Raw genomic sequence first — 23,875 nt, forward strand, 5'->3', positions numbered from 1 at the left:
TTGCACACTCATATCTACTCTTTCTCCTGGACCAACCATCACCCCCTCTCCACGGCCAGATATTTGGACACTTCCTCTTTAGCACTCCTGCTACATCACCCCCCCCCCTTGATTACTGGGGATTAAACCTGGGGGCATTCTACCTCCAAGCTACACACCCTCCCCTATTTTATTTTTATTTTTGAGACGAGATCTCACTAAGTTGCTGAGGCTGCCCTCAAACATGCAATCCTCCTTTCTTAGCCCCCCAAGTACCGAGATCATAGGCATGTGCCACAATGCCCGGCTCTTGTTACATCTTTTCAAAGAAACTCCAGTTGGGTACGGTGGCGCACACTTGTAATCCCAGCACTTGGGAGGCTGAGACAGGAGGATCGTGGGTTTGCAGCCAGCCTCAGCTACGCAATGAGGACCTCTGCAACTTCGTGAGACTCTGTTTCAAAGTCAACAATAAAAAAAAAAAAAATTAGAAGCCGGGCCCTCTGCAATTCAGGGAGACCCTGTTTTAAAATAAAAAATTAAAAAAAAAGGCTGGGGGTGCAGCTCAGAGATAGAATGTCCCTGGGTTCCAGCCCCAGTACTGAAGAGAGAGAGAGAGAGAGAGAGAGAGAGAGAGAGAGAGAGAGAGAGAGAGAGAAGTGTAGCTCAGAAGTAGAATGTCTCTGGGTTCCATCTCCAGAAGAAAGGGGGGAAGGAGGGAGGAAGGGAGGGAGGAAGGAAAGAAGAGAGAGAAACTCTAGTGCCGGGTGTGGTGGTGCACACCTGTAATCCTGTAACTTGGGAGGCTGAGACTGGAAAATCACAGGTTTGAAGCCAGCCTCTGCAATTTAGAGAGGCACTCAGCAACCTAGCAAGACCCTATTTCCAAATTAAAAAAAAAAAAGCCGGGCGTGGTGGCGCACACTTGTAATCCCCGCGCTTGGGAGGCTGAGACAGGAGGATCGCGCAGGTTCGAAGCCAGCCTCAGCTACTGAGTGAGGCTCTCAGTAACTTAGTGAGAACCTGTTTCCAAATAAAGTATAAAATAGGTCTGGGAGTGCCGCGATTACTTCCTCTTCCTTGGCATCTGCATGAAGGATTTCCCATGCAGGAAATTGGCTGGCTTAAAGTAAGTGAAGCCCCTAGGGGAAGTGTTGTCTCTGGCCAAAGTACTCCCCCACTCTTAGATATTCTTTCATAACTATTATTCTTTTGGTAATGATTCTTTTAATTTTCCACACGAATTGCTCCGGTGATGTAAGATCAGGACTGTGAGAGAAACTGAGTCCGTGTAAAATAAATTTTCTAGTAATTTGTCTAAGCCTCTAAACGCCCTCGGCTTTGCTCAAATGGTAATAAAACCTAGTCAGAATTCAGATGCTGTGGAAGCCAGTCACAGCAATTACAAACGCAGATTTCCCCTCTATCTCTGACCTTCATTCTAATCATTAACCTATAGTAAAAGCCTTAAGAGTCAGCTGAAACCATTAGCCCTAAAAACTTGCAAGGGAGGCAACCGGTGCCTCTGTTTACCCCTCTCCTTGTGATCCGGTCTAGATACAGAGAAGAAAAACTTTGTGTATGACATCAAAGCAGCCTCGTTGATGAGCAGCTAATACTGCCCAAAACAATAGAGCCGAAGGCTAGGAAGATTCTAGACCTTTATACCCAGTGTGTGCGCTGCCCGAGACAGGGAGGCGCCACGTGGCTAAGAAATGAAAAAAAAAAAAAAAAAAGCCGGGCGTGGTTGCGCACACTTGTAATCCCCGTGCTTGGGAGGCTGAGACAGGAGGATCGCGCAGGTTCGAAGCCAGCCTCACTCAGCTACTTAGTGAGGCTCACAGCAACTTAGTGAGACCCTGTTTCCAAATAAAGTATAAAATAGGTCTGGGAGTTTAGGCCACCCCCAGTACGACACACACACACACAAAAGCCACCAGTCTGTGAGTGTAGTTGGAGGTAGAATGCCTGTAGGTTTGATCCCCTATATGAGAGAGAGAGAGAGAGAGAGAGAGGATGGAGGAAGGAAGGGCCAGCAGACTCCAGACAGACAGTGCGCCGCTGAGGCGCTCCACACTTCTCCCGTCCCCTTCTGCTCACAGATGAGGAAGCAGCACACCCCAGGGAGCCCGAGGCTCCCAGGCGGTACCTGGACGAGCCCGCCACGCCAGCTGATCCAGAAGGCTCTGAACTCCTCCCAGGAGAGGACCTTGGCTGTGGGCGCGCTGGCCGCGGGCTCGCCCATCTTGCTGGTGGAGATCCAGGACCTGGTGTTCTGGCGGCCCCCCAGGACGATCTCGACCATGCCGGCCGTGTCCCGGGGCCCAGGGGACAAGGCCACCCGAGCATCGTTGTGGGCTCGCACGGCCACGTCGAAATGGCTGAGGCGCCGCGGCGTCTGCACGTACTGGAACTCGTACTTGTTGGGTGTGGAGATGTGGATTCTCTCTGGGTGGAGGAAGAGAGGCGCAGCGTCGGGAGGCGCCCGGCACCTGCCTGGCCTGCGTCCAACGCAGGGGCAGGTCTCACCATGACAGGGAGGGCCGCGCTGGCTTAACGGAAACACCGACCGGGGTGCAAGAGAAACAAAATGCTAAGGGACAGATTCTGAGACAGGGTCTCACTACGTTTGTGAGGCTGGCCTCAGTCCTGCGACCCTCCTGTCTCAGCCTCCCAAGTACTGGGATTACAGGAGAATGCTACCACGCACAGCTCCATTGTTCTTTCTCCTCTTCCTTCTTTCTTTCTTTCTTTCTTTCTTTCTTTCTTTCTTTCTTTCTTTCTTTCTTTCTTCTTTCTTTTGTGGTACTGGAGATGGAACCCAGGGCATTCTACCTCCAAGTTACACCCCCTGCCCTATTTTTTATTCTTTATTTTGAAACAGGGTCTCACTGAGTTGCAAAAGGCCTCACTAAGTAGCTGAGGCTGTCCGCGAACCGCGATCCTCCTGTCTCAGCCTCGAGTACAGGATGACAGGTGTGTGACATGACCAGCTGAGTCCTGTCTTTGCAGCTGTCACACTGAGGTGGGGGGGCCCCAAGTCCTGACCCAGCCAGGTGGCCCCCACATGCAGAGCGGGGTCAGGGGACTCACCGCTGGGACAGAAGAAAGCGCTGTAGGTGTATGATCTGGGAGCTCCTTCAGGCTGAAACGGAAAAGCAGAAAACTGAGTGCAGGACGGGGGTCCACTCAGGGGGAGCCTCCGGGCCCACGGGGGCGGCGGCTCTGAGTCAGGACCACACACAGCGCTGCCCGGCCCAGGTGGAGCCCGCAGGGTGGCGCCCAGGTCACAGGTGCACAGAGGACCAGGTCACTCGCCTCCCAGGTCCAGGCAGGGATGCTGAGGACACGCCCTTGCTCCCCAAGCAAAACTCACTGACTACTTGGAGACTTACCCGGCTTCCCGCGGCACGCCCTGTCCTCCTGGCCACCCCCCACCCCGCCATTTCACGACCCCTCTAGATGCCCACAAGCACCCGGAAAAGGGCCCAGGTCTGCCGTGGCGAGCCTCGCCCACTGTCTGCACACGGCACCCTTTGTTCTTAACTCATCCACTGGGACTCCTGCACCTGAGTCTTCTGTGCAAGTCCGCTGGTGCTTAGAAAGGCTGCCATCTCATAATGAGAGAGAGAGAGAGAGAGAGAGAGAGAGAGAGAGAGAGAGAGAGAGAGAGAGAGAGATCCTCTCTCAATCTGGGGATTGAATCCAGGGACATCCTACCTCTGACCTACACCCTCAGCCCCATTCTGTTTTTTATTTTGAAACACGGTCTCACTAAGTTGCTGAGGCTGGCCTTGAATCTGTGATCCTCCTGTCTCAGCCTCCCAAGTACTGGGATTTTAGGCATGTGCCTCCAGGCCCAGCTGTCTTGTTCCTTAAAAGAGAACATGGCTGTCATCCCGGTACTTAGGAGGCTGAGACAGGAGGATTACAGGTCTGTGGCCAGTCTTGGCAGCTTAGTGAGGCTCTCAGCTACTTTGTGAGACCCTGTTTCCAAATAAGATATAAAATTGGGCTTAGAAGAGCCAGTTTCAAAATGAAAAAGTAAAAAAGCCTGTGGGTGTAGGTCAGAAGTAGAATACCCCTGGCTTCATTTCCCAATACGAAACAAAAAGGAAGAGAGAGAAAAGGAGAGAGAGACAGAGACAGACAGAGGCAGAGACAGACAAACAGACACCTAGGCAGGGAAGACAGCCAGGACCCCAGACTTCCTCGCCTGCAGTCAGGGCCGCCAGGGGGCTCCGCCTTTCCCGTTAGAGCCGCCCCATCGCGGGGCTCCCGGTGACACCGGTGTGCACAGCGCTCAGGACACGGGACGTCGGCGGGGTCTGGGGAGGGGCAGCTGGGCGCTCCGCTGGGCATCCCTGCACCCGAGGGCTGAACCGAGTTCTGAAGCATCCCAGCAGCCCTGCAGAGGGCGGCACGGTGGCCTGGCATACCCAGCCTCGTCCCCCTCTGGGGCACAGAGTGAGCCCCAATTTTCTGCGGGCCTGGAAAAGCCGAGCCCGCGGGTAAGCAGCAGACCCTGGGTAAGAGGCCCGGAGCTGCCCCGCTGCGGCCTCTGCGCCCCAAACGCAAGTCACAGCCCCCCAGCATGGCTCCGGACACGCACGCGAGGCACGGGGCCCTCCGCAATGGTCAGCCGGCCGGGACGCCCCTTCGGCCGCTCTGCCTGGCATCTCAGCTCTGCGAGGCGCAACCGGACCCCGGTTCTCCAGCCAGAGGGACCCCAACCCCAGCCGTTCCCGCGTCGACCCAGCCCCCGCCCCCACGCGGCTCCCCATCACCAGGTGCCCCGGGATGGCGCCTCAGGCCCAGCCCCGAGGCGAAGGCGAGGCTGACCTCCACCTGGACGCTGCGCCGGACGTGGTCCGTGCCCGCCGGCAGCTTGCGGTCCGGGGGGCTCTCCTCCGGGGGTCTGCTGGGCCTCCGGTCCCCGCAGCAGCTCGAGTCTCCGTACGCCAGGGCTTTGGCTGTGAAGATCTGATGGCTGGTCTCGAGCACGTGTCCGGAGCAGGGGGAGTGGACGCCCTGCCCTACCTCATCCCGGCGTCAGTGGGCGTGCATACATGCATCTGCCCGTGTGCATATATGCGCGTGTGTGTCCGTGTGTGTGTACCAGTGTGTGCACATGTGAGCATATGTTCCCATGAGTGGACATGAGGGGTAGTGTGCATGTATGTTTGTGCAGTTTTACATTTTTTGACACTGGGGATTGAGCCCAGGGACATTCTACCTTCAAGCTATATCCAGGCCCTATTTATTCTTTTTTCTTCCTTCCATTCTCTCTTCTTCTTCTTCTTCTTCTTCTTCTCTCTCTCTCTCTCTCTCTCTCTCTCTCTCTCTCTCTCTCTCTCTCTCTCTCTCTGTGGTACTGGGGTTCCTGGAAACCCTTCTACCTCCAGGCTACACTCCCAGACCTATATATATATATTTTTTAAGTGGTACTGGGGGTGGAACCCAGAGGCTTTCTACCTCCAGGCTATACTCCCAGACCCGTTTTTTTTAAATATTTTATTTGGAAACAGGGTCTCACTAAGTTGCTGAGAGCCTCACTAAGTAGCTGAGGCTGACTTCGAACCCATGTGATCCTCCTGTCTCAGCCTCCCAAGCGCGGGGATTACAAGCGTGCGCCACCACGCCCGGCTTATTCTTTATTTTGAAACCGAGCCTTACTAAGTTTCAGAGGACATATATTCCCAAGTGTGCAAGTAGCTGAGGCTGGCTGCAAAACTGCCATCCTCCTGTCTCACCCTCCCAAGTACTGGGATTACAAGCATAAGCCACCATGCCCAGCTTTATTTTTTTTATTTTTGAAACCAGGTCTAGCAAAGTTGCTGAGGCTGGCCTCGAACCTATGATCTTCCTGACTTAGCCTTCCAAGTACTGAGACTACAGGTGAGCGCCACCAGGCCTGGCTCCGCGCATGGGTTTCTTCGTGCATATGTCTGCGCACATGTACCTGTCCTAAATGCACTGGGCACCTTATCCTGGCACCGTCCAACCCTCCCCACCTCTGTCCTGCTGGCCCCAGCTGGTCCTCACCTTACCTGCTGCTCCACCCACCCCTCCCCCAAGTGGCATCAGAGCCTGGAGCCCTGGTGGCGGGGGAGGGGGCGTTCTCACCTGTGATGTTGATGAGCCCCAGGTCACTGAAGGACAGAGCGACCCAGGTGGGCTCTGTCTCCCTGGAAGCCACACATGTCTTCTTGGTCAGGTGGCGCTTGCCGGGGTGCCCCACGAACCAGACGCCCTGGGGGACAGAAATCTTCAGGTATACCTGCAGAAGACAGCATCTGCTCCTGGGGCGCAGCCTCCAGCACCCGCAGCGCCCCGCGCCCGCCAGCCGGGCGGGCCTCTCCAGAGGCCACGCTCCCCACTCCCCGCACAGAACAGACAACCCGCCTCGGCCAGCTGCCCGGTCCTGGGCCTTCCCTGACCCCACTGCATCCCAAGTGGGGATGGCACCCACCCTGGTGCCTTCCGGTCTGAGGGCGGCCTCTCTGCTGCCCCCCAACCCCACACGGACCCTCTCACCCTCGCACTAACACACCCATTCAGGCACAGAAAAATTTTCAGCTACTTTTGAACAACAAAAGCTAAGTTCAGTTGCTGGGACAGAGACCCTGTGCCTGGCCAAGACTGAAATATTTACTCTCTGGCCCTTTATAAAAAGCTCGGTTGCACCTGGGTACCTCCACCCCCTGCCCCAGGCCACAGAAGGCCACGAAGTCAGAGATGGCAGCTCCATTAACTCACCCTCCTGCTCCACTCCAGCCCACGTGCCTCTGCCCCCACCCCTTCCCGCTTAGTGCTTAGATGGCGAGTCCCACCCCTGCCTCCCCCGAGCCCAGGGCAGCCCCCTGCTGCGGTCTGAATGTGTCTCTTATGTGTGTCTATGGGCTCCATGTGTTGAAAAATTTTTTTCTCTTTTAGTGGTACTGGAGATTGAGCCCAGGGGCATTCTACCTCTGAGCTACACCCCTAGCCCTATTTTTTATTCTTTATTTTGAAACAATCTTGCTAAATTGCTGGATGTCTCCCTAAACTGCTGAGTCTCAGCCTCCCAAATGCTGGGATTACAGACTGCACCATCACACCCAGCTTCATGTGTTGAATTTTTTTTTTTTTTTTTTTTTTTTTTTTTTGGTGGTACTGGGGGTGGAACCCAGAGGCTTTCTACCTCCGGGCTATACTCCCAGACCTTTTTTTTTTTTTTAAACAGGGTCTCACTACGTTGCTGAGAGCCTCACTAAGTAGCTGAGGCTGGCTTCAACCTGCACGATCCTCCCATCTCAGCCTCCCAAGCGCGGGGATGACAAGCGTGCGCCACCACGCCTGGCCATGTGTTGAAATTTAGTTCCCACTGTGAGGTATTACCAGGGTGAAAATGTAATTCACCCGTGGTGTTTAGTGGGGATGAGGGTCAGATGTAGCTGTTGGAGTGGAGCCAGTACTGGTAGCATTCTAAGAAGACAAGAGAGAGTAGAGAACACACACACACACGCGCGCACACACGCACGCATGCACATGCACATACACACATGCATCTCTGGCTCTCACCGTGTGACACCCCACACCACCATCCCCAGATACCCACCCTGGAGCTTGGATCTCCAGAGCCATGGGCTGAACAACCCTCCGGGGCTGGAAGTATAGCTCAAACACAGAGCTCATGCTCCATATGTGGGAGGCCCAGAGTTCTACCCCCAGTGCCAAAACAAATAGATAAGTAAACCTTTTTTCTTTTCAAAGTTACCCTCAGGTGTTTTGTTACAGTAATGCAAAACAGACTAAGACACCATCGCACCCATATTTTCTTGATCACAGAGACGCTATCCCCCCCACCGCACCCTACCCTTTCTGCCCCATACCACCCTCGAAGGCCCAGCCCCACTCCAGCAACGGGGAAGGCCACATGTTCAGGGCGTGGTACCTCGGCGCAGGTGCTCATGTAGTTGTAGACGCTGAGTGGGATCTTGACCTGCTCCCCACGGATGACGAGGGGCGGGAGCGAGAAATCCACAAAGAAGGGCTTGAAGGCCGTCAGCAGGGCAGGCTCCGCGACGCCCAGGCCCCTCGAGGCGGACAGCCCCACGGCCTCGCCCACCCAGCTGGTGACAGAGTCGGGCACCTGCAGGCGGAGCGTCTCCTCCCCAGACGGGTCGCTGCGGAGAGACAGCCGACGCTGTGGGCCCTCTCCAGGGCCCGGCGGGAATGGACACTGACACCCCAGGAGGAGCCCGGGGTGGGGGGGGGCTCAGAAAAAAGCTCTTCAGGAACAGCAGAGTCCAGTGTAAGAGAGGACCACCATCCCAGGGACAGGGAGGCTGGGGAAGGAGGATCGCAGGCTGGCAGTGTGGACAACTTAGCGAGACCTTGTCTCAGGATGAAAAATAAAATGGGCTGGAGTGTAGTTCAGTCATGGAGTGCCCCTGGGATCCTTCCCTAATACAGGGGAAGAAGAGAAATAGAATAAATACAAATTTTAGCCGGGCGTGGTGGCTCATGCTTGGAATCCCAGTACTTGGGAGGCTGAGACGGGAGGATCGCGGTTCATGGACAGCCTCCGCTACTTGGTGAGGACCTTTGCAATTTAGTGAGACCTTGTTTCAAAATAAAGAATAAAAAAATCAGGCTGGTATAGCTCGGAGGTAGAATGCCCTGGGTTTAATCCCCAGCACCAAAAAAGAAAAAAGAAAAAAAGAAAAAGAATTTTAGCTTTTTCTTTTAATTTTTGTGCTACTTTATTTATTTATCTATTTATTATGGTCCTGGAGATTGAACCCAAGGACATTCTAACTCCCAGCTACCCCCCCCAGCCCTTTTATGTTTTTTTATTTTTAGTTAGGGTCTCATTAAGTTGCTGAGGTTGGCCTCAAACCTGCAATCCTCCTGTCTCAGCCTCCCAAGTATTGGGATTATAGGCGCAAGCCATTACATCCAGCTTTTTCTGCTACTTAAACAAACACCCAGCACGAAGTTGAGATCGATGCTGCATGCCTATAATCCCAGCCCTTGGGAGGCTGAGACAGGAGGATGGCAGGTTCCAGGTCCACCTCAGCCCTTAGAGTCATAGCAATTTAGTGCAGCCTCTTCTCAAACTAAAAGATAAAAAGGGCTGAGGGCGGCCGGGCGCGGCGGCGCACGCTTGTCATCCCCGCACTTGGGAGGCGGAGACAGGAGGATCACACAGGTTCGAAGTCAGCCGCGCTGGCTTAGGAAACCCTGTTTCCAAATAAAAATATAAAAAGTAAGTCTGGGAGTGTAGCCCGGAGTTAGAAGGGCTTCCAGGAACCCCAGTACCACCACCAAAAGAAAAAAAATTAAAAAACAGGCTCAGGGTATAGCTCAGAGGGACAATTCTCCTGGGTTCAATCTCTACTACCAAGAAAAAAGAAAGAAAAGCCGCTCGTTCTGTCTGGCGGGGGTGCGCAGAGTCCTGGCGGAGGGAACAGGGAGGTGAGAGGCGGGCAGGTTCAAGTTGACCGTCCAGGGAACCCCAGTCTTTCCAAAGAGCCCAATATGCACACAGAGCGGAGAGCTACCCCGGGAGCTGTGAGAAACACCGGCCCTCAAATGTCATTTTCGTGGGTAGGTAGCCAAGGCCACAGCGGGACTCCAAACTGACTTCACAGCTTTGAGTTTTCCACGTTAGAAAAGGATGCGCCACCGGGTCCCACTCAGATCTCGGAGGCGGGTCCACAGGCGACCCGGCGGGCAGCTCTCCCAGGGCCTGGAGGCCACCGCAAAGACAGGAGGGGAGGGAGTCTACCCACCTGATGCTGAGGCATCGCCAGACCCACGTCTCAGGGAAGAAGGTCCTTGTTCTCTTTTCTGCCCTGTGGAAAGAAAGGAAAAAAGGAAGGGAGGGAGGGAAAGGGGAGAGGAGAAAGAAGATGAAGAATGCAGAGAAGAAAGGAAGGGAGGATTAAATTTTCATGGATAAAGCCGGACGTGGTGATGCACACTTGTAATCCCAGCATTCGGGAGGCTGAGGCAGGAAGATCATGGTTCGCGGCCAGCCTCAGCTACTACTTAGTGAGGCCCTTTGCAACTCAGTGAGACCCTGTTTCAAAATAAAGAATATAAAATTAGGGCTGGGGATGTAGCTCAGAGGTAGAATGCCCCTGGGTTCCATCCCCAGTACTGCAAAAAAAAAAAAAAAAGGAAAAAAATTTTTGTGCATATAATCCCAGGAAGCTGGGGCAGGAGAATTGCAGGTTCAAGGACAGCCTGGGAAACTAAGCAAGACTGTTTCAAAAAAAAAAAAAAAAAAAAGCCAGGCACGGTAGTGCACACCAGTAATTCCAGTACATAGGTTCGAAGCCAATCGCATCCATCAACTTAGCAAGACCCTGCTTCAAAATAAAAAATAACGCTGGGCGTGGTGGCGCACGCTTGTAATCCCAGCATTTGGGAGGCTGAGCAGGAGGATCGTGGTTCGCGGACAGCCTCGGCTACTTAGTGAGGCCCTCTGCAACTCAGTGAGACCCTGTTACAAAATAAGAAATAAGCCGGGCATGGTGGCGCACGCCTGTAATCCCCACGCTTAAGAGGCTGAGACAGGAAGATTGCAAAGGTTCGAAGCCAGCCTCAGCTACTTAGTGAGGCTCTCAACAACTTAGTGAGACCCTGCTTCCAAATAAAAAATATAAAATAGGTCTGGGAGTATAGCCTGGAGGTAGAAAGCCCCTGGGTTCCACACAAAAAATAATAATAATAAGGAATAAAAAATAGGGCAGGGGGTATAGCTCGTAGGTCAAATGCCCCTGGGTTCCATTCCCAAACCCGCAAAAATAAATAAATAAATAAATAAATAAATAAATAAATAAATAAATAAAAACAATAGGCTGGAAGCCAGACATGGTGTCCCAAGCATGTGTCACCACACCTGGCAGAGGCCCTGTGTTCAAATAAAAAATAAAAATAAAATAGAGCTGAAAGTTTTCAATTCCCAGAAACACATACCCAGCCAAACACACACACACACACACACACACACACACACACACACACACACACACACCACAGCCCAGACTGTTACCTGGGGGGGTGCCTGGCAGGCGTCACTGCGGGCAGACTCCCCATGTGGGGCTGGAAGGCGGGGCCGGCCTCGTCGTACAGGCTGCCGTCCTGCCGGTGGTTCAGGCTCACTCTATCTGTCATCACCACCAGTCCCGTTTCCTAGGCAACAGATACCCAAAGCAGCACTGGGGGAGGAGGAGGAGGGAAGGATGCTGCTGCCGCCTCCTGCTCACTCTGGGGCTGCTCCCTGGACCAGCTCTCGGCTGGTGGCATCGGCTCGGAGGTGCTGAAACCCAGTGACCATCCAGCACAGAGCAGAGCAAATTGTAGTGACACGTTTGAATTGCGGGTCAGAAGCCGTGGGCTCTGTCATAAAAGGCTACATTTTGTGCGACTCCATTGATAGGAAGCGTGGGTGCCGGAGCAGGGGTATGGCTGCTCTTGGGGACGGTCTCCTTTGGGGAGGATGGAAATGTGCTGGGTCTAGATAGACACGTATCTGAGGACGAAGCCGTGCCGTGGAGCCCTGCAGGCTGTACAGAATTCGGTTCTCCTCTGTTTTGACATCAGAGGGGGACACTCTGCTTATCTTCAGGGTAAAAGGAAATAGAATTATGAAAGTAAAGAAAATTGAGAAACTCATGCTGGGCGTGGTGGCGCACACTTGTAATCCCCGCGCTTGGGAGGCTGAGACAGGAGGATTGTGCAGGTTCGAAGCCAGCCTCAGCTTCTTAGTGAGGCTCTTAGCAACTTAGTGAGACCCTGTTTCCAAATTAAAAAAATATAAAATGGGTCTGGGGGTATAGCCCGGAAGTAGAAAGCCTCTGGGTTCCACTCCCAGTACCACCAAAAAAAAATTTTTTTTTTAATTAAAAAAAAACAAAGAAAAAGAAAATTGAGAAACTTGTGCTCCAGCCCATCTCTGTCCCCCAGGCCCTTCACTTCCAGGCAAGAGGGGCTGAAGGTGGGAGGAAGGATCAGAGACCATCCATCTCTCCTTACGGTGAAGGCGAACCCAGAGTCCTTGGTGAGGGCCCAGGACCATGGGAAGACTGGAGAGCGCCGGCGACGTCGGGTCGACGGCCCAGCCCACCAGAAGGGGCCATCCTCCCTGGACACCCCGAAGGCCTCAGAAACATCATAGCGTTCCAGTTCCCGGGAAACCTGCAGCAAGAGGGGGTCAGCAGAAATTCTCAATCCATCCAGCAAAAGGGCTCCAGCAAGCTCCAGCCCAGCCTCTTCACAGCCCGGCTCACCACTGATTCTTGATTTTTTTCATATTTCTTTTCTGGTTCTCGGGATTGAACCCAGGGGCATTCTACCCCCAAGCTGCGCACACAGCCCTTTTTATTCTTTATTTTGAAACAGGATCTAAGTGGCAGAGGGTCTTGCTAAGTTGCCGAGGCTGGTCTTGAACCTGCCATCCTCCGTCTCAGCTTCCCTAGTACTGGGATCACAGGCGTGCGCCACCGAGTCCGGCTGCTTGCTGACTTTCAATGGGGTCGCAGTCCTACAAACCCACTAACGGTTGGAAACATCATATATCAAACCACATGGACTTCTTATAATCTACGGAGCATCCCGGCTCAGCCTCCAGGCATGCTGTGGAGTGCCAAGGGTTTCTCTCTAGACTCTCTAGTCTACAGAGTCTAAAGTCTAGTCTAGAGTCTAGTCTAAAGTCTAGTCTAGAGTCTAGTCTAGAGTCTAGTCTAAAGTCTAGTCTAGAGTCTAGTCTAAAGTCTAGTCTAGAGGCTAGTCTAAAGTTTAATCTAGAGTCTAGTCTAGAGTCTAGTCTAAAGTCTAGTCTAGAGAGTTTAGTCTAAAGTCTAGTCTAGAGTCTAGTCTAGTCTAGAGTCTAGTCTAGAGTCTAGTCTAAAGTCTAGTCTAAAGTCTAGTCTAGTCTAGAGTCTAGTCTAAAGTCTAGTCTAGAGAGTCTAGTCTAAAGTCGAGTCTAGAGTCAAGTCTAGAGTCTAGTCTAAAGTCTAGTCTAGAGTCTAGTCTAGAGTCTAGTCTAGAGTCTAGTCTAAAGTCTAATCTAGTCTAGAGTCTAGTCTAGAGTTTAATCTAGAGTCTAGTCTAGAGTCGAGTCTAGAGTCTAGTCTAAAGTCTAGTCTAGAGAGTCTAGTCTAAAGTCGAGTCTAGAGTCGAGTCTAGAGTCTAGTCTAAAGCTGCTTCTGCTTCTGCTCAGCCCTAAGAGCATGGAACCGCACATCGCTAGAGGAGGAAAGAATCCAAATTTGCAATGCCAAGTCCACTCTCTACTGGATGTATATTGCTTCCACACCAGCATAGAATTGAAGACATTCAAGCTCAATTCTCGTAAGGGAGGAACCTCTGAGTGTGGAGGCGCAAACCTGTCATCCCAGGACTTGGGAGGCTGAGACAGGAGGATTGAAAGGTTTAAGGCCAGCCTCAGCAACTGAGGGAGACTCTCCCTAAGTAGAGAGAGAAAGAAAGAAAGAGATCTTTTTTCAAAACAAACAAAGAGCCGGAATGGTGGCGCACACTTGTAATCCCTGCACTTGGGAGGCGGAGACAGGAGGATCGCGCTGGCTTAAGAGACTCTGTTTCCACATAAAAATGTTAAAAAATAGGTCTGGGAGTGTAGCCCGTGGGAGTGTAGCCCGGAGGTAGAAGGGCTTCCAGGAACCCCAGTACCACCAAAAAACAAACAAACAAAAAAAAAAACAAAGAAATTTTAAAAGGGTTGGAAGTGTAGCTAAGAGGTGGAATGCCCTAGGCTCCTTCTTTAGTACCACCAAAAAAAAGCCCCAAACAAATAATATAATTTTATTTATTTATTTATTGGTGGTACTGGGGTTCCTGGAAACCCTTCTACCTTCAGGCTACACTCCCAGACACCTATTTTTTATATTTTTATTTGGAAACAGGGTCTCTAAAGCCAGTGAAGCTGGCTTTGAACCTGCATGATCCTCCTGTTTCCGCCTCCCAAGCACGGGAATTACAAGCATGCGCCACCGGCTAAATAGTATAATTTTAAAAATAGACAATGAGAGATCACTTGTCTATCACATCGTGACAGCCTTAGGCAAGAGGCACTGACAGTACTGGTTCATTGGAAGACAGGCGAATGGGGCCAGACATTGGACCTGCTCTAATGTTCATTTTGCACAGGCCCGATGACCTCAACCCCACCATCTGTCCACGCACAGAAACAGTGACAGGGAGCCGGATGCAGCGGCCCGTGCCTGTGATCCCAGCTCTTGGTGGGTTGAGACAGGAGGATCAGAGGTTTGAGGCCAGTCTCATCAATTTAATGAGGCCATCAGTGACTTTATTTGGAAAGAAAAAGATACAATAGGGCTGGGGTTGTTGCTCAGAGGTAGAACACGCCTGAGTTTAATCCCCAATACCAGAGGAAAACAGGGTTGAGGATTTATTAGACACCCAGCAGGTCGCCCGAGAAATGGATCCCGTGGAAAGAGCAAATCTCCACTCACACCCAGATCCTGGTTTACTGGAAAGGGGGAAATAGAAAGGAAAAGCTAGAGGGCCACCCCCACAGAGATGCCGAGATGCTCACCTGCGCCGGAGTCAGCCGAAACCCAGACCGGAGCAGGTAGATGCTTTTATCCACCGCGGCGACACACACGCAACTGCCCCTGGCAGCCCGGACGCGAAGGTCCACAGCCTCCCCGGGACGGGTTTCATTCACTGTAAACATTAATGAGACCTGGACGGACACAGACCAAAGGAATCAAAAGCCTGGTCCAGAGCCAGGTGTGGTGGCACACGCTTGTAATCCCCGCGCTTGGGAGGCGGAGACAGGAGGATCACACAGGTTCGAAGCCAGCCTCAGCTACTTAGTGAGGCTCTCAGCAACTTAGTGAGACCCTGTTTCCAAATAAAGTATAAAATAGGTCTGGGAGTATAGCCCTGAGGTAGAAAAGACTCTGGGTTCCACCCCCAGTACCACACACACACACACACACACACACACAAAATCAGGCTGGGTGTATAGCTCAGAAGTCAAATCCCCCCGGGTTCCATTCCCAGACCCACATACAAAAAAAAAAAAAAAAAAAATACGGCTGGGGGTATAGCTCAGAGGTGGAATGCCCATGGGTTCAATCTCCAGTACCAAAAAATAAATAAAAAATAAAAAGAGCTGGGAGTGTGGCTCAGAGGTAGAATGCCCTTGAGTTTAATTCCTAGTTTCATTTAAAAAAAAAAAAAAGTCAAGCAAAAAAGGAAAAAATTTTTTTTTTCAGGTCTGGGGATGGGACCCAGGGGCATTCGACCTCTGAGCTACACTCCCTCCCCTATTTTTTTTTTTTTCCAGTACTGGGGATGAAATCCAGGGGCATTCTACCTCCAAGCTACATCCCCAGCCCTTTTTTTTTTTTTTTTTTTTTTTTGCGGGATGGAACCTAGGGGCATTTGACCTCCCTGCCCTACTTTTTATTCCTTATTTTGAAACCGGGTCTCACTAAGTCGCAGAGGGCCTCACTAAGTAGCTGAGGCTGTCCACGAACCGCGATCCTCCGGTCTCAGCCTCCCAATGCTGGGATTACAAGCGTGTGCCACCACGCCCGGCTCCCATTATAATCTTATGGCCGGTGGAGTATATTGGTTTGTGATTATGTCGACTATATTCCCAGTGGCAGAGCAGCCTCTAGGAGTCGTACCTGTGAGGTGGCGTCTGAGGAGCCCCAGACACCTGCCCCGCGCCCCGCCTGGCCCTGATGCACTACCTTGTTTTCAAAGAAAGTCCGCACCGCAAACTGGAGGCTGTCGGCCACACCTTCTCCATCCTCCCTGACATAGAAGGCCAGCAGGCGGCTGAGGGGAGCCATGCTGGGGGTCACGGTCAGCTGGAGAGAGGTCACGCACACGTCCACTTCGGCCGCTGGGGCTGGAGCAGGCTCTGGGGTGGGCAAGGCGGGGGGAAGGCCCTGAATTCCTGTCTCTCCTGTACAACCCGCGCCATCGAGGGGCTCCCACACTACGCTCCTGGCGCCAGGTGCCCAGCGCCCTTGACTCTGGAATGCCTGTCCCCTGCTGGGTCCAGACCACACTCACTGGCTCGGCTCTAGAGACCTGAGGCTTACTGCCACTCTCTCGCCCAGCCCACGGCCTCCATCAGCAGCAAAGCCCAGGCAGGGCCATCGCCATGGAAGGACCCTGCTGGGCCTCGCAGCCCCTCACTGTCCCTCTGGGGTCGGGCAAGTTGCAGATTAAGTCATTGTTGGTTTCCTATTCCCTTCCCTTGGGCAAAGACCCTCACAGCAGTGTGTGTGTGCAGATTTGAGGCTAGCCTCACCTATTTAGTGAGGACTTTTACAACTTAGTGAGACCTTGTTTCAAAATAAAGAATAAAAAAACAGCACTGGGATTGGAGCTCCCAGGTAGAATGCCCCTGGGTTCCATCCCGAGTACTGCAAAAGCAAACAAACAGCCAGGCGTGGTGGCGCAGCTTGTAATCCCAGCATTCGGGAGGCTGAGACGAAGATCGCAGTTCGCGGACAGCCTCAGCTACTTAGTGAGGCCTTTTTTTAAAAAATATTTTTATTGGTGCATTGTAGTCAAACATCACAAAGGAATACAAGGCTTGTGAGAATATCCAATCACACATCATCCATTTAGCCTTTACCCAATCTCCATCCCACTCCCCCCCTCCCTCAATCCCATGCTTGATTTAGTGATTAACTTTGATATATTTGGTTATGTACATCATGTTTTAAAGAGATTCCATCTTCCCCTATCCCATCCCCTCTAATTGGTCACCATAATTGCTCCTCCATAGAGCCCTTTCTTCAACCAGATCTCCTCCTATTCCCATTTCTTTCTAGTTTTTGCATATTAGGGAAAGCATCTGATTTTTTATTTTCTGTGATATTTCTCTGTGTATGCCGCATTGCAAGTTTGATCCCACCCTTGAAGCCCCCGGCACTGGGCTGTCCACCCGGAAGACTCTGATCCCGGCCTCGCTGGCTCCAGCACTGGCCTTGCCTCATGCCAGGCTCCGATCCCAGCATTGTTGGCCCCGGCACCCGCCTCACCCCTCCGCAGGCTCCGATCCCAGCCTCCGAGCCCCCATCACCGGCCTTGCTTCAAGGCAGGCTCCAATCCTGGCCTCCGAGGCCCCAGCACCAGCCTTGCTTCACGGCAGGCTCCAATCCTGGCCTCACTGGCTTCGGCACCAGCCTCACCCCTGCACATGCTCCAATCCTGGCCTCAGAGGCCCCAGCACCAACCTTGCCTCACAGCAGGCTCTGATCCTGGCCTTGCTGGCCCCGCCACTGGCCTCACCCCTCGGCAGGCTCCAATCCAAGCCTTGGAGGCCCCAGCACCAGCCTTGCTTCACAGCAGGCTCCGATCCTGGCCTCGGCACCAGCCTCACCCCTGCACAGGCTCCAATACTGGCCTAGGAGGCCCCAGCACCGACCTTGCCTCACAGCAGGCTCCAATCCCGGCCTTGCTGGCCCTGACACTGGCCTCACCCCTCAACAGGCTCCTATCCCGGCCTCGGAGGCCCCAACACCAGCCTTGTCTCATGGCAGGCTCTGATCCCAGCCTCAGAGGCCCCAGCACCGACCTTGCCTCACAGTAGGCTCCTATCCCGGCCTCGGAGGCCCCAACACCAGCCTTGCCTCATGGCAGGCTCCGATCCCAGCCTCGTTGGCCCCGGCACTGGCCTCACCCCTCAGCAGGCTCTGATCCCGGCCTCAGAGGCCTCAGCACCTGCCTTGCCTCACAGTAGGCTCCAATTCTGGCCTCGGAGACACCAGCACCAACTCTGCCTCATGGCTGGCTCCGAACCCGGCCTCACTGGCCCCGGCACTGGCCTCACCCCTCAACAGGCTCCTATCCCGGCCTCAGAGGCCCCAACACAGCCCTGCCTCATGGCAGGCTCTGATCCCAGCCTCAGAGACCTCAGCACCGACCTTGCCTCACAGTAGGCTCCGTTCCTGGCCTTCGAGGCCCCAGCACCGGTCTTGCCTCATGGCAGACTCCGATTCCGGCCTCGGAGATGCCAGCACCAACCCTGCCTCATGGCTGGCTCTGATCCCGGCCTTGCTGGCCCCAGCACTGGCCTCACCCCTCAGCAGGCTCTGATCCCAGCCTCGCTGGCCCTGGCACCAGCCTTAGTGAGGCCTTTTGAAACTCAGTGAGACCCTGTTTCAAAATGAAGAATTAAAAATAGGGCTAGGGGTGTAGCTCAGAGGTAGAATGTCTCTGGGTTCCATCCCCAGTGCCACAAAAACAATAAATGAATAAGTACAAAAACCCTACAGTGTGTGCGCAGGATGCCCCCACCACACAGAATGATCCAGCCTCAGATGTCGGTGGTGCTGGGGCTAAGAAACCCTGCCATAGTGAGAGACCTTTTCTCTCTACCTATCAATCTAGCCACCATCCAACCACCCATTACTCCACCTCTCTACCTACCTACTTGCCTGCTATTCTATTGTTCTATCAGTCTATCCATCCATCTATCCACCCATCCCCCCATCTCAGTGATTCTACCACAGTGACTTTGACCGCCAGGGACAGTGTCCATCTCTGGACACTTTTTGGTTTGTCACACTGTCTGGGGGAGAGGTTGGTACTTCTGGCGTCTGGAGGAGGCCTGGGACACCGCTCGGCGTCCTACAGCGCACAGGACACCCTGCCTGAGAGGACATGTGGCCCCAGATGTCGGCGTGTCCCGGTGGTGGAGAAGCTTTGGGCAGAAGGACCATGAAGAGGAAGGGGCTCTGGAAGCCCGTGGGGGGCAGGCGGGCCTTGTGGGGAGCTTTGGGCGCCTGGGAGGGGGAGGACTTATAGGCAGGGAACAAAGGCCCCACAGCCCCAGGTAGCCAGCTTGCCAGCCCCGCAGAGAAGCACTGAAACTAGAGTCAGCACATGCAGAGGATGTCGCCCCGCTGGGGCCCTGTGCAGGCAGCTCCTATCTGGGCTGGCTCTCTCCTCGGCCCCCTAGCTGGGGTACCTATCTCAGACTCAAGGTACAGAAGGAAGAACGGGAAACGCCACCCACCGCCCAGCTCACCGGTCTGAGAGAGGTGTGTTAGGCGGACGGGCTTCTCTCGAGTGGGGGCCGCCTGCTGGCTTTGCCGCTGGGTGACGTGGGCGGGCTGCTGGCCCGACAGCACGATATTGCCCCGCGCGGCCACCTCGTAGTGCAGGGTGAAGTCGCAGGGACACGTGGACTTCACAGAGAAGGAGGCTTTGTCCCCTACCTAGGGGAGACAAGAACATCAAAGGCCCTGCCTGGGGAGGCAGCCAATGGAGCCTGGCGCGGGCCAGGATGGTGAGGGAGATGGAGCCTGGCGCGGGCCAGGATGGTGAGGGAGGGGACACTGCTCAAGGTGTCAAAACAGTGCTCAGTCCCCTGGTGCAGAGCAAACGTGATGACAGCGCGGGAGCCCGAGGTGAGAGGTCCTGAAGAAAAAGGGTTCAACCCGGTGCAGGGCGTGGTGGTGCACACCTGTGATCCTAGCACTTGGGAGGCTGAGACAGGAGGATCACAGGTTCGAGGCCAGCTTCCCCAACTTAGCCAGTCCCTTAGCAACTCAGGAAGATTCCATTTCAAATACAAAACGTAGCCGGGCGTGGTGGCACATGCTTGTAATCCCAGCGCTTGGGAGGCTGAGACAGGAGGATCGTGCAGGTTCAAAGCCAGCCTCGGCTGGTTTGAGACCCTGTTTCCAAATAAAATATAAAATAGGTCTGGGAGTGTAACCCAGAGGTAGAAGGCCCCCTGGGTTCCATTCCCAGTACCACCAAAAAAAAAAAAAAAATGTATAGGCTGGACTGGGGGTGTAGCTGGCAGGTAGAACATCCTGGGTTCTGTTACAGTGAAAACTAGTTACGGGGGTCCTTGTTGGGCTCCAAAACTCTAACAGTGAGATGTAGCCACGGTTCTTGTTCTTAGCAATGTGCAGAAAACAATAGCCAGAACTCCCTTTTTTTCTGGAAGCTTAAGCAATTTTATTATTACAAAGATAGAAAGATAGGACAGAACTTAGAGCACTACGTCACAGAGGGTGGCATATTGGGGGGACTTGAAAATCAGTCACCGAAGGTTTTGGATACAGCACAGCTTTATAGATACGCGGTCCCTCATCTTGCTCCACCAATCACCTTCTGCCCCGACTAGACCCGCCCCTTCCCCGGGCAGGTCTTTTGATGTGGGGATTCCTTCCTGCGGGCCTGCCCTGTACAGACCCCAAGAGATCCAGTCTGGGATCTCTTGAAGGCTTCTGGCACCATCACCCCCCACATCTTTGGGAAATTTTGCTTGTCTTTAAAATGTAAAAGATAGCCGGGTGTGGTGGCGCACACTTGTAATCCCCGCGCTTGGGAGGCGGAGACGGGAGGATCGCACAGGTTCGAAGCCAGCCTCGCTGGCTTAGGAGACCCTGTTTCCAAAGAAAATATAAAATAGGTCTGGGAGTGTAGCCCGGAGGTAGAAGGGCTTCCAGGAACCCCGTACCCCCCCCCAAAAAAAAGACCCTGGGCTCCCTCTATTTTCTTGCTAATCACCCCTGGTACCTGGGACTCTGCAGGTCCCTTCCCCGTCTGAGTGCCTGCCCACACCTTAGCCCTGGCTTTCTAACACCAAAGTTATTTTCAAATACATTTTGAAGCCATTTCCCAATACCAGCACAGCTTCAATCCCCAGAACCAAAACAGAAAAAAAAAAAAAAAAACCACCAAACCCAAAAGAATGTACACTAAAAGAGTGAAAACTAATGTATTCTATGGGTTTCAGTTAATAATAATGTATCAATATTCATTTCATTCATTGGCCGGGTATGGTGGTGTGCTTTTTTTTTGGGGGGGTGGTACTGGGGTTCCTGGAAACCCTTCTACCTCCGGGCTACACTCCCAGACCTAATTTTTAATACTTTTAAAATTTGGAAACAGAGTCTCTTAAGCCAGCACGGCTGGCTTCAAACCTGTGCGATCCTCCTGTCTCCGCCTCCCAAGCGTGGGGATGACAAGCGTGCACCACCATGCCCGGCTGTGGTGCGCATTTATAATCCCAGCATTCAGGAGGCAGAGACCAGAGGATCACGGTTGGCAGACAGCCTCAGCTACTTAGCAAGGCCTTCACAACTCAGTGAGACCCTGTTTCAAAAAATAAAAAATACATGCCAGGCGTGGTGGCGCACGCTTGCAATCCCCGCGCTTGGGAGGCAGAGACAGGAGGATCGCGCAGGTTCGAAGCCAACCACGCGCTGGCTTAGGAGACCCTGTTTCCAAAATGAAAATGTAAAAATAGGTCTGGGAGTGTAGCCCAGAGGTAGAAGGGCTTCCAGGAACCCCAGTACCACAAAAAATAAAATAAAATAAAATAAAATAAAAAATACAGCCAGGCGTGGTGGCACACGCTTGTAATCCCCACGCTTGGGAGGCTGAGACAGGAGGATGGTGCAGGCTCAAAGCCAGCCTCAGCTACTTAGTGAGGCTCTCAGCAACTTGGTGAGACCCTGTTTCCAAATAAAATATAAAACAGGGCTGGGAATATAGCCCAGAAGTGGAAAGCCTTTGGGTTTCACCCCCAGTACCACCAAATAAATAAATAAATAAATAAATAAATAAATAAATAAATAAATAAATAAATAAAAATTAGGACTGGGGGTGTAGTTCAGAGGTACAATGCCCCTGGGTTCCATCCCCAGTACTGAAAAAAAATTCATCAATTTTAACATGTATCATTAATAATGTACCAAGCCGAGTGTGGCGGTACATGCTTGTAATCCTAGCATTTGGGAGGCTGAGCGAACAGCCTCAGCTCCTTAGTGAAGCCCTTTGCCACCTAGTGAGATCCTGTTTCAAAATAAAGAATAAAAAATAGGGCTGGGGGTGTAGCTCAGAATAGAACACCCCTGGGTTCCATCCCCAGACCCGCAAAAAATAATATAAATAATATTATATATAATGAAAATATAATAATAAAAATAATAATAATAATTGAATTCATTGAATGGGGCATGGTGGTGTGCACCTATAATCCCAGTACTGGGGAGGCTGAGACAAGAGGATTACAGGTTCAAGAACAGCCTCAGCAAGTAGTGAGACTTTCATCAATCTAGCAAAACCCTGTTTCAAAATAAAAATAAAAATAAAAAAAGCTGGGCGTGGTGGCGCACACTTGTAATCCCCGCGCTTGGGAGGCTGAGACAGGAGGATCGCACGGGTTTGAAGCCAGCCTCAGCTACTCAGTGAGGCTTCCAGCAACTTAGTGAGACCCTGTTTCCAAATAAAATATAAAAATGGTCTGGGAGTATAGCCCAGAGGTAGAAAGCCTCTGGGTTCCACCCCCAGTACCACCAAAATAATAATAATAATAATAATAATAATAATAATAATAATAATAATAATAATAATATAAAAATAAAACAGGGCTGGGGGTGTAGCTCAGCGGTAGAATGCCTCTGGGTTCAATCTCCAATATTAAAAAATTTAAGTTCATTGATTTAAGTAAGTTATCAAGTCCGTGAGCACACCCCTAACAGACCCCGGAGGAATAAGTGTGAGATACAAGCCTGTCTCCCCTGCTTTGCACCCAGCACGAGCAGGTGGAGGGAGTCCTGGGGCCTTTGCACAGGAGAGAGAAGGCCAGCCATGGCGGGGACCCCGCCCTCCAGCAGGGGCGCCGTCCCAGGCCTGATAGCAGCTGCACCCGGGACACGGGTGTCCATGGCAGTCAGCAGACCCTGAGGCACAGCCAAATGTCCACCCAAACAAAAGTCTGTGTGTGTGTTCTGTGTAACAGCCCTTGTTGCAGATATAAAGAGCCCCCGGAGCCTGGGTGCTAGCTCCCCGGGAGCTCACGCACCCCTTCCTGGCTCCACCCTGCCCAGGAGCGGGGTGAGCTTGCAGAATCCCTTACCTGCAGGGGGCCGGGGGGCGGCTGCAGCTGCAGGTAGCACTGGCTGGGGGCGTACCAGCTGCCCAGGGAGAGGTAAGTGGGCAGGTACTGGGCCCCGGCAGCCTTCCCGTCCAGCGCGGTCACCTTGGCCTAGGAAAAGAGGGCACTTGGTCCAGAGCAGAGTGCCCGACCCGGGGAGGGGTCTCGGCTGAGCCTGCCTGGCCCAGCGGCGGCACGACACTGCCAGACTCCAGTTCCCCTCGACTGCGAGCGCAGCCCCTTGAAGCCCCGCGCCTCCTGCGAGCTGCCCGGCTGGCCCCGCCCGCGCTCAGGACTCTGCCGGGCCAGCGGCTCCTGCGCCTGCCAGGGGGACCGAGCCAGGAACCCACTCCCCTGCTGGCCCTCCGCGGGGCTCTGGGGTGACCAGCTCATCAGCCCCACTGTTGGGCACCTTCCTGGGAGCCCGGGAGCATCACCCCCGCCTGCTGGCTGAACGACAGGGCCCAGGGGACTCACCTACCTCCAGCCACACCTGCTGGGCCGCCATGGGGATGGAGGGGATCTCAAACCGCACCAGCCCACCCTGCGACACAAACGCACAGGTGTAGATGTCCTTCGAAGACAGCTCTGCTTTGACCTGCACTGTCACCCCCTCGGCTGGGCTGCCATCTGGGTAGGACAGCTCCACCTGGAAGACGTCAGCGAGGACTCCAGTAGGGGTTAAGGTGGCCACACACCCCGCCTCCGGTGTCCCCCAGAAAGGAGACTAGCTGCTTCGCGTGTGTGTGCGTGTGCGTGCGTGTGTTTGTTAGGGATTGAAGCCAGGGCCATGTTACTTCTCAGCCACACCCCTGCCCTATTTTATTTTTTATTTTGAAACAAGGTCTCGCTAAATTGCTGAGGCAGGCCTTGAACCTGCAATCCTCTTGTCTCAGCTTCCCAGATACTAAGATTACAGGCATGGACTGCCACGCCTGGCTCCTTCTCCTCATTGTCTTTTTTTTTTTTCTTTGCCCTCCTCCT

At 53.1% G+C, this 23,875-nt stretch overlaps 1 protein-coding gene across 1 annotated transcript in view; it reads right to left on the bottom strand.

Moving 5' to 3' along the window:
* CPAMD8 (C3 and PZP like alpha-2-macroglobulin domain containing 8) overlaps nucleotides 1-23,875 on the bottom strand; it is a gene marked incomplete at both ends in the record, with an annotated part of 70,652 nt that overhangs the window by 19,473 nt on the left and 27,304 nt on the right. Inside the window, 13 exons of the mRNA XM_080715416.1 lie at nucleotides 2,129-2,427; nucleotides 3,073-3,124; nucleotides 4,822-4,952; nucleotides 6,106-6,259; nucleotides 7,916-8,147; nucleotides 9,759-9,821; nucleotides 11,027-11,166; nucleotides 12,010-12,171; nucleotides 14,552-14,701; nucleotides 15,723-15,895; nucleotides 19,022-19,211; nucleotides 22,874-23,002; nucleotides 23,373-23,540. Coding sequence (XP_080571542.1) covers nucleotides 2,129-2,427; nucleotides 3,073-3,124; nucleotides 4,822-4,952; nucleotides 6,106-6,259; nucleotides 7,916-8,147; nucleotides 9,759-9,821; nucleotides 11,027-11,166; nucleotides 12,010-12,171; nucleotides 14,552-14,701; nucleotides 15,723-15,895; nucleotides 19,022-19,211; nucleotides 22,874-23,002; nucleotides 23,373-23,540 — 2,043 coding nt within the window. The remainder of the gene's footprint in view (nucleotides 1-2,128; nucleotides 2,428-3,072; nucleotides 3,125-4,821; nucleotides 4,953-6,105; nucleotides 6,260-7,915; nucleotides 8,148-9,758; nucleotides 9,822-11,026; nucleotides 11,167-12,009; nucleotides 12,172-14,551; nucleotides 14,702-15,722; nucleotides 15,896-19,021; nucleotides 19,212-22,873; nucleotides 23,003-23,372; nucleotides 23,541-23,875) is intronic.

This window comes from Muscardinus avellanarius (assembly GCF_963383645.1).
Source record: "Muscardinus avellanarius genome assembly, chromosome: 18".
NCBI classification, from domain to species: Eukaryota; Metazoa; Chordata; class Mammalia; order Rodentia; family Gliridae; genus Muscardinus; species Muscardinus avellanarius.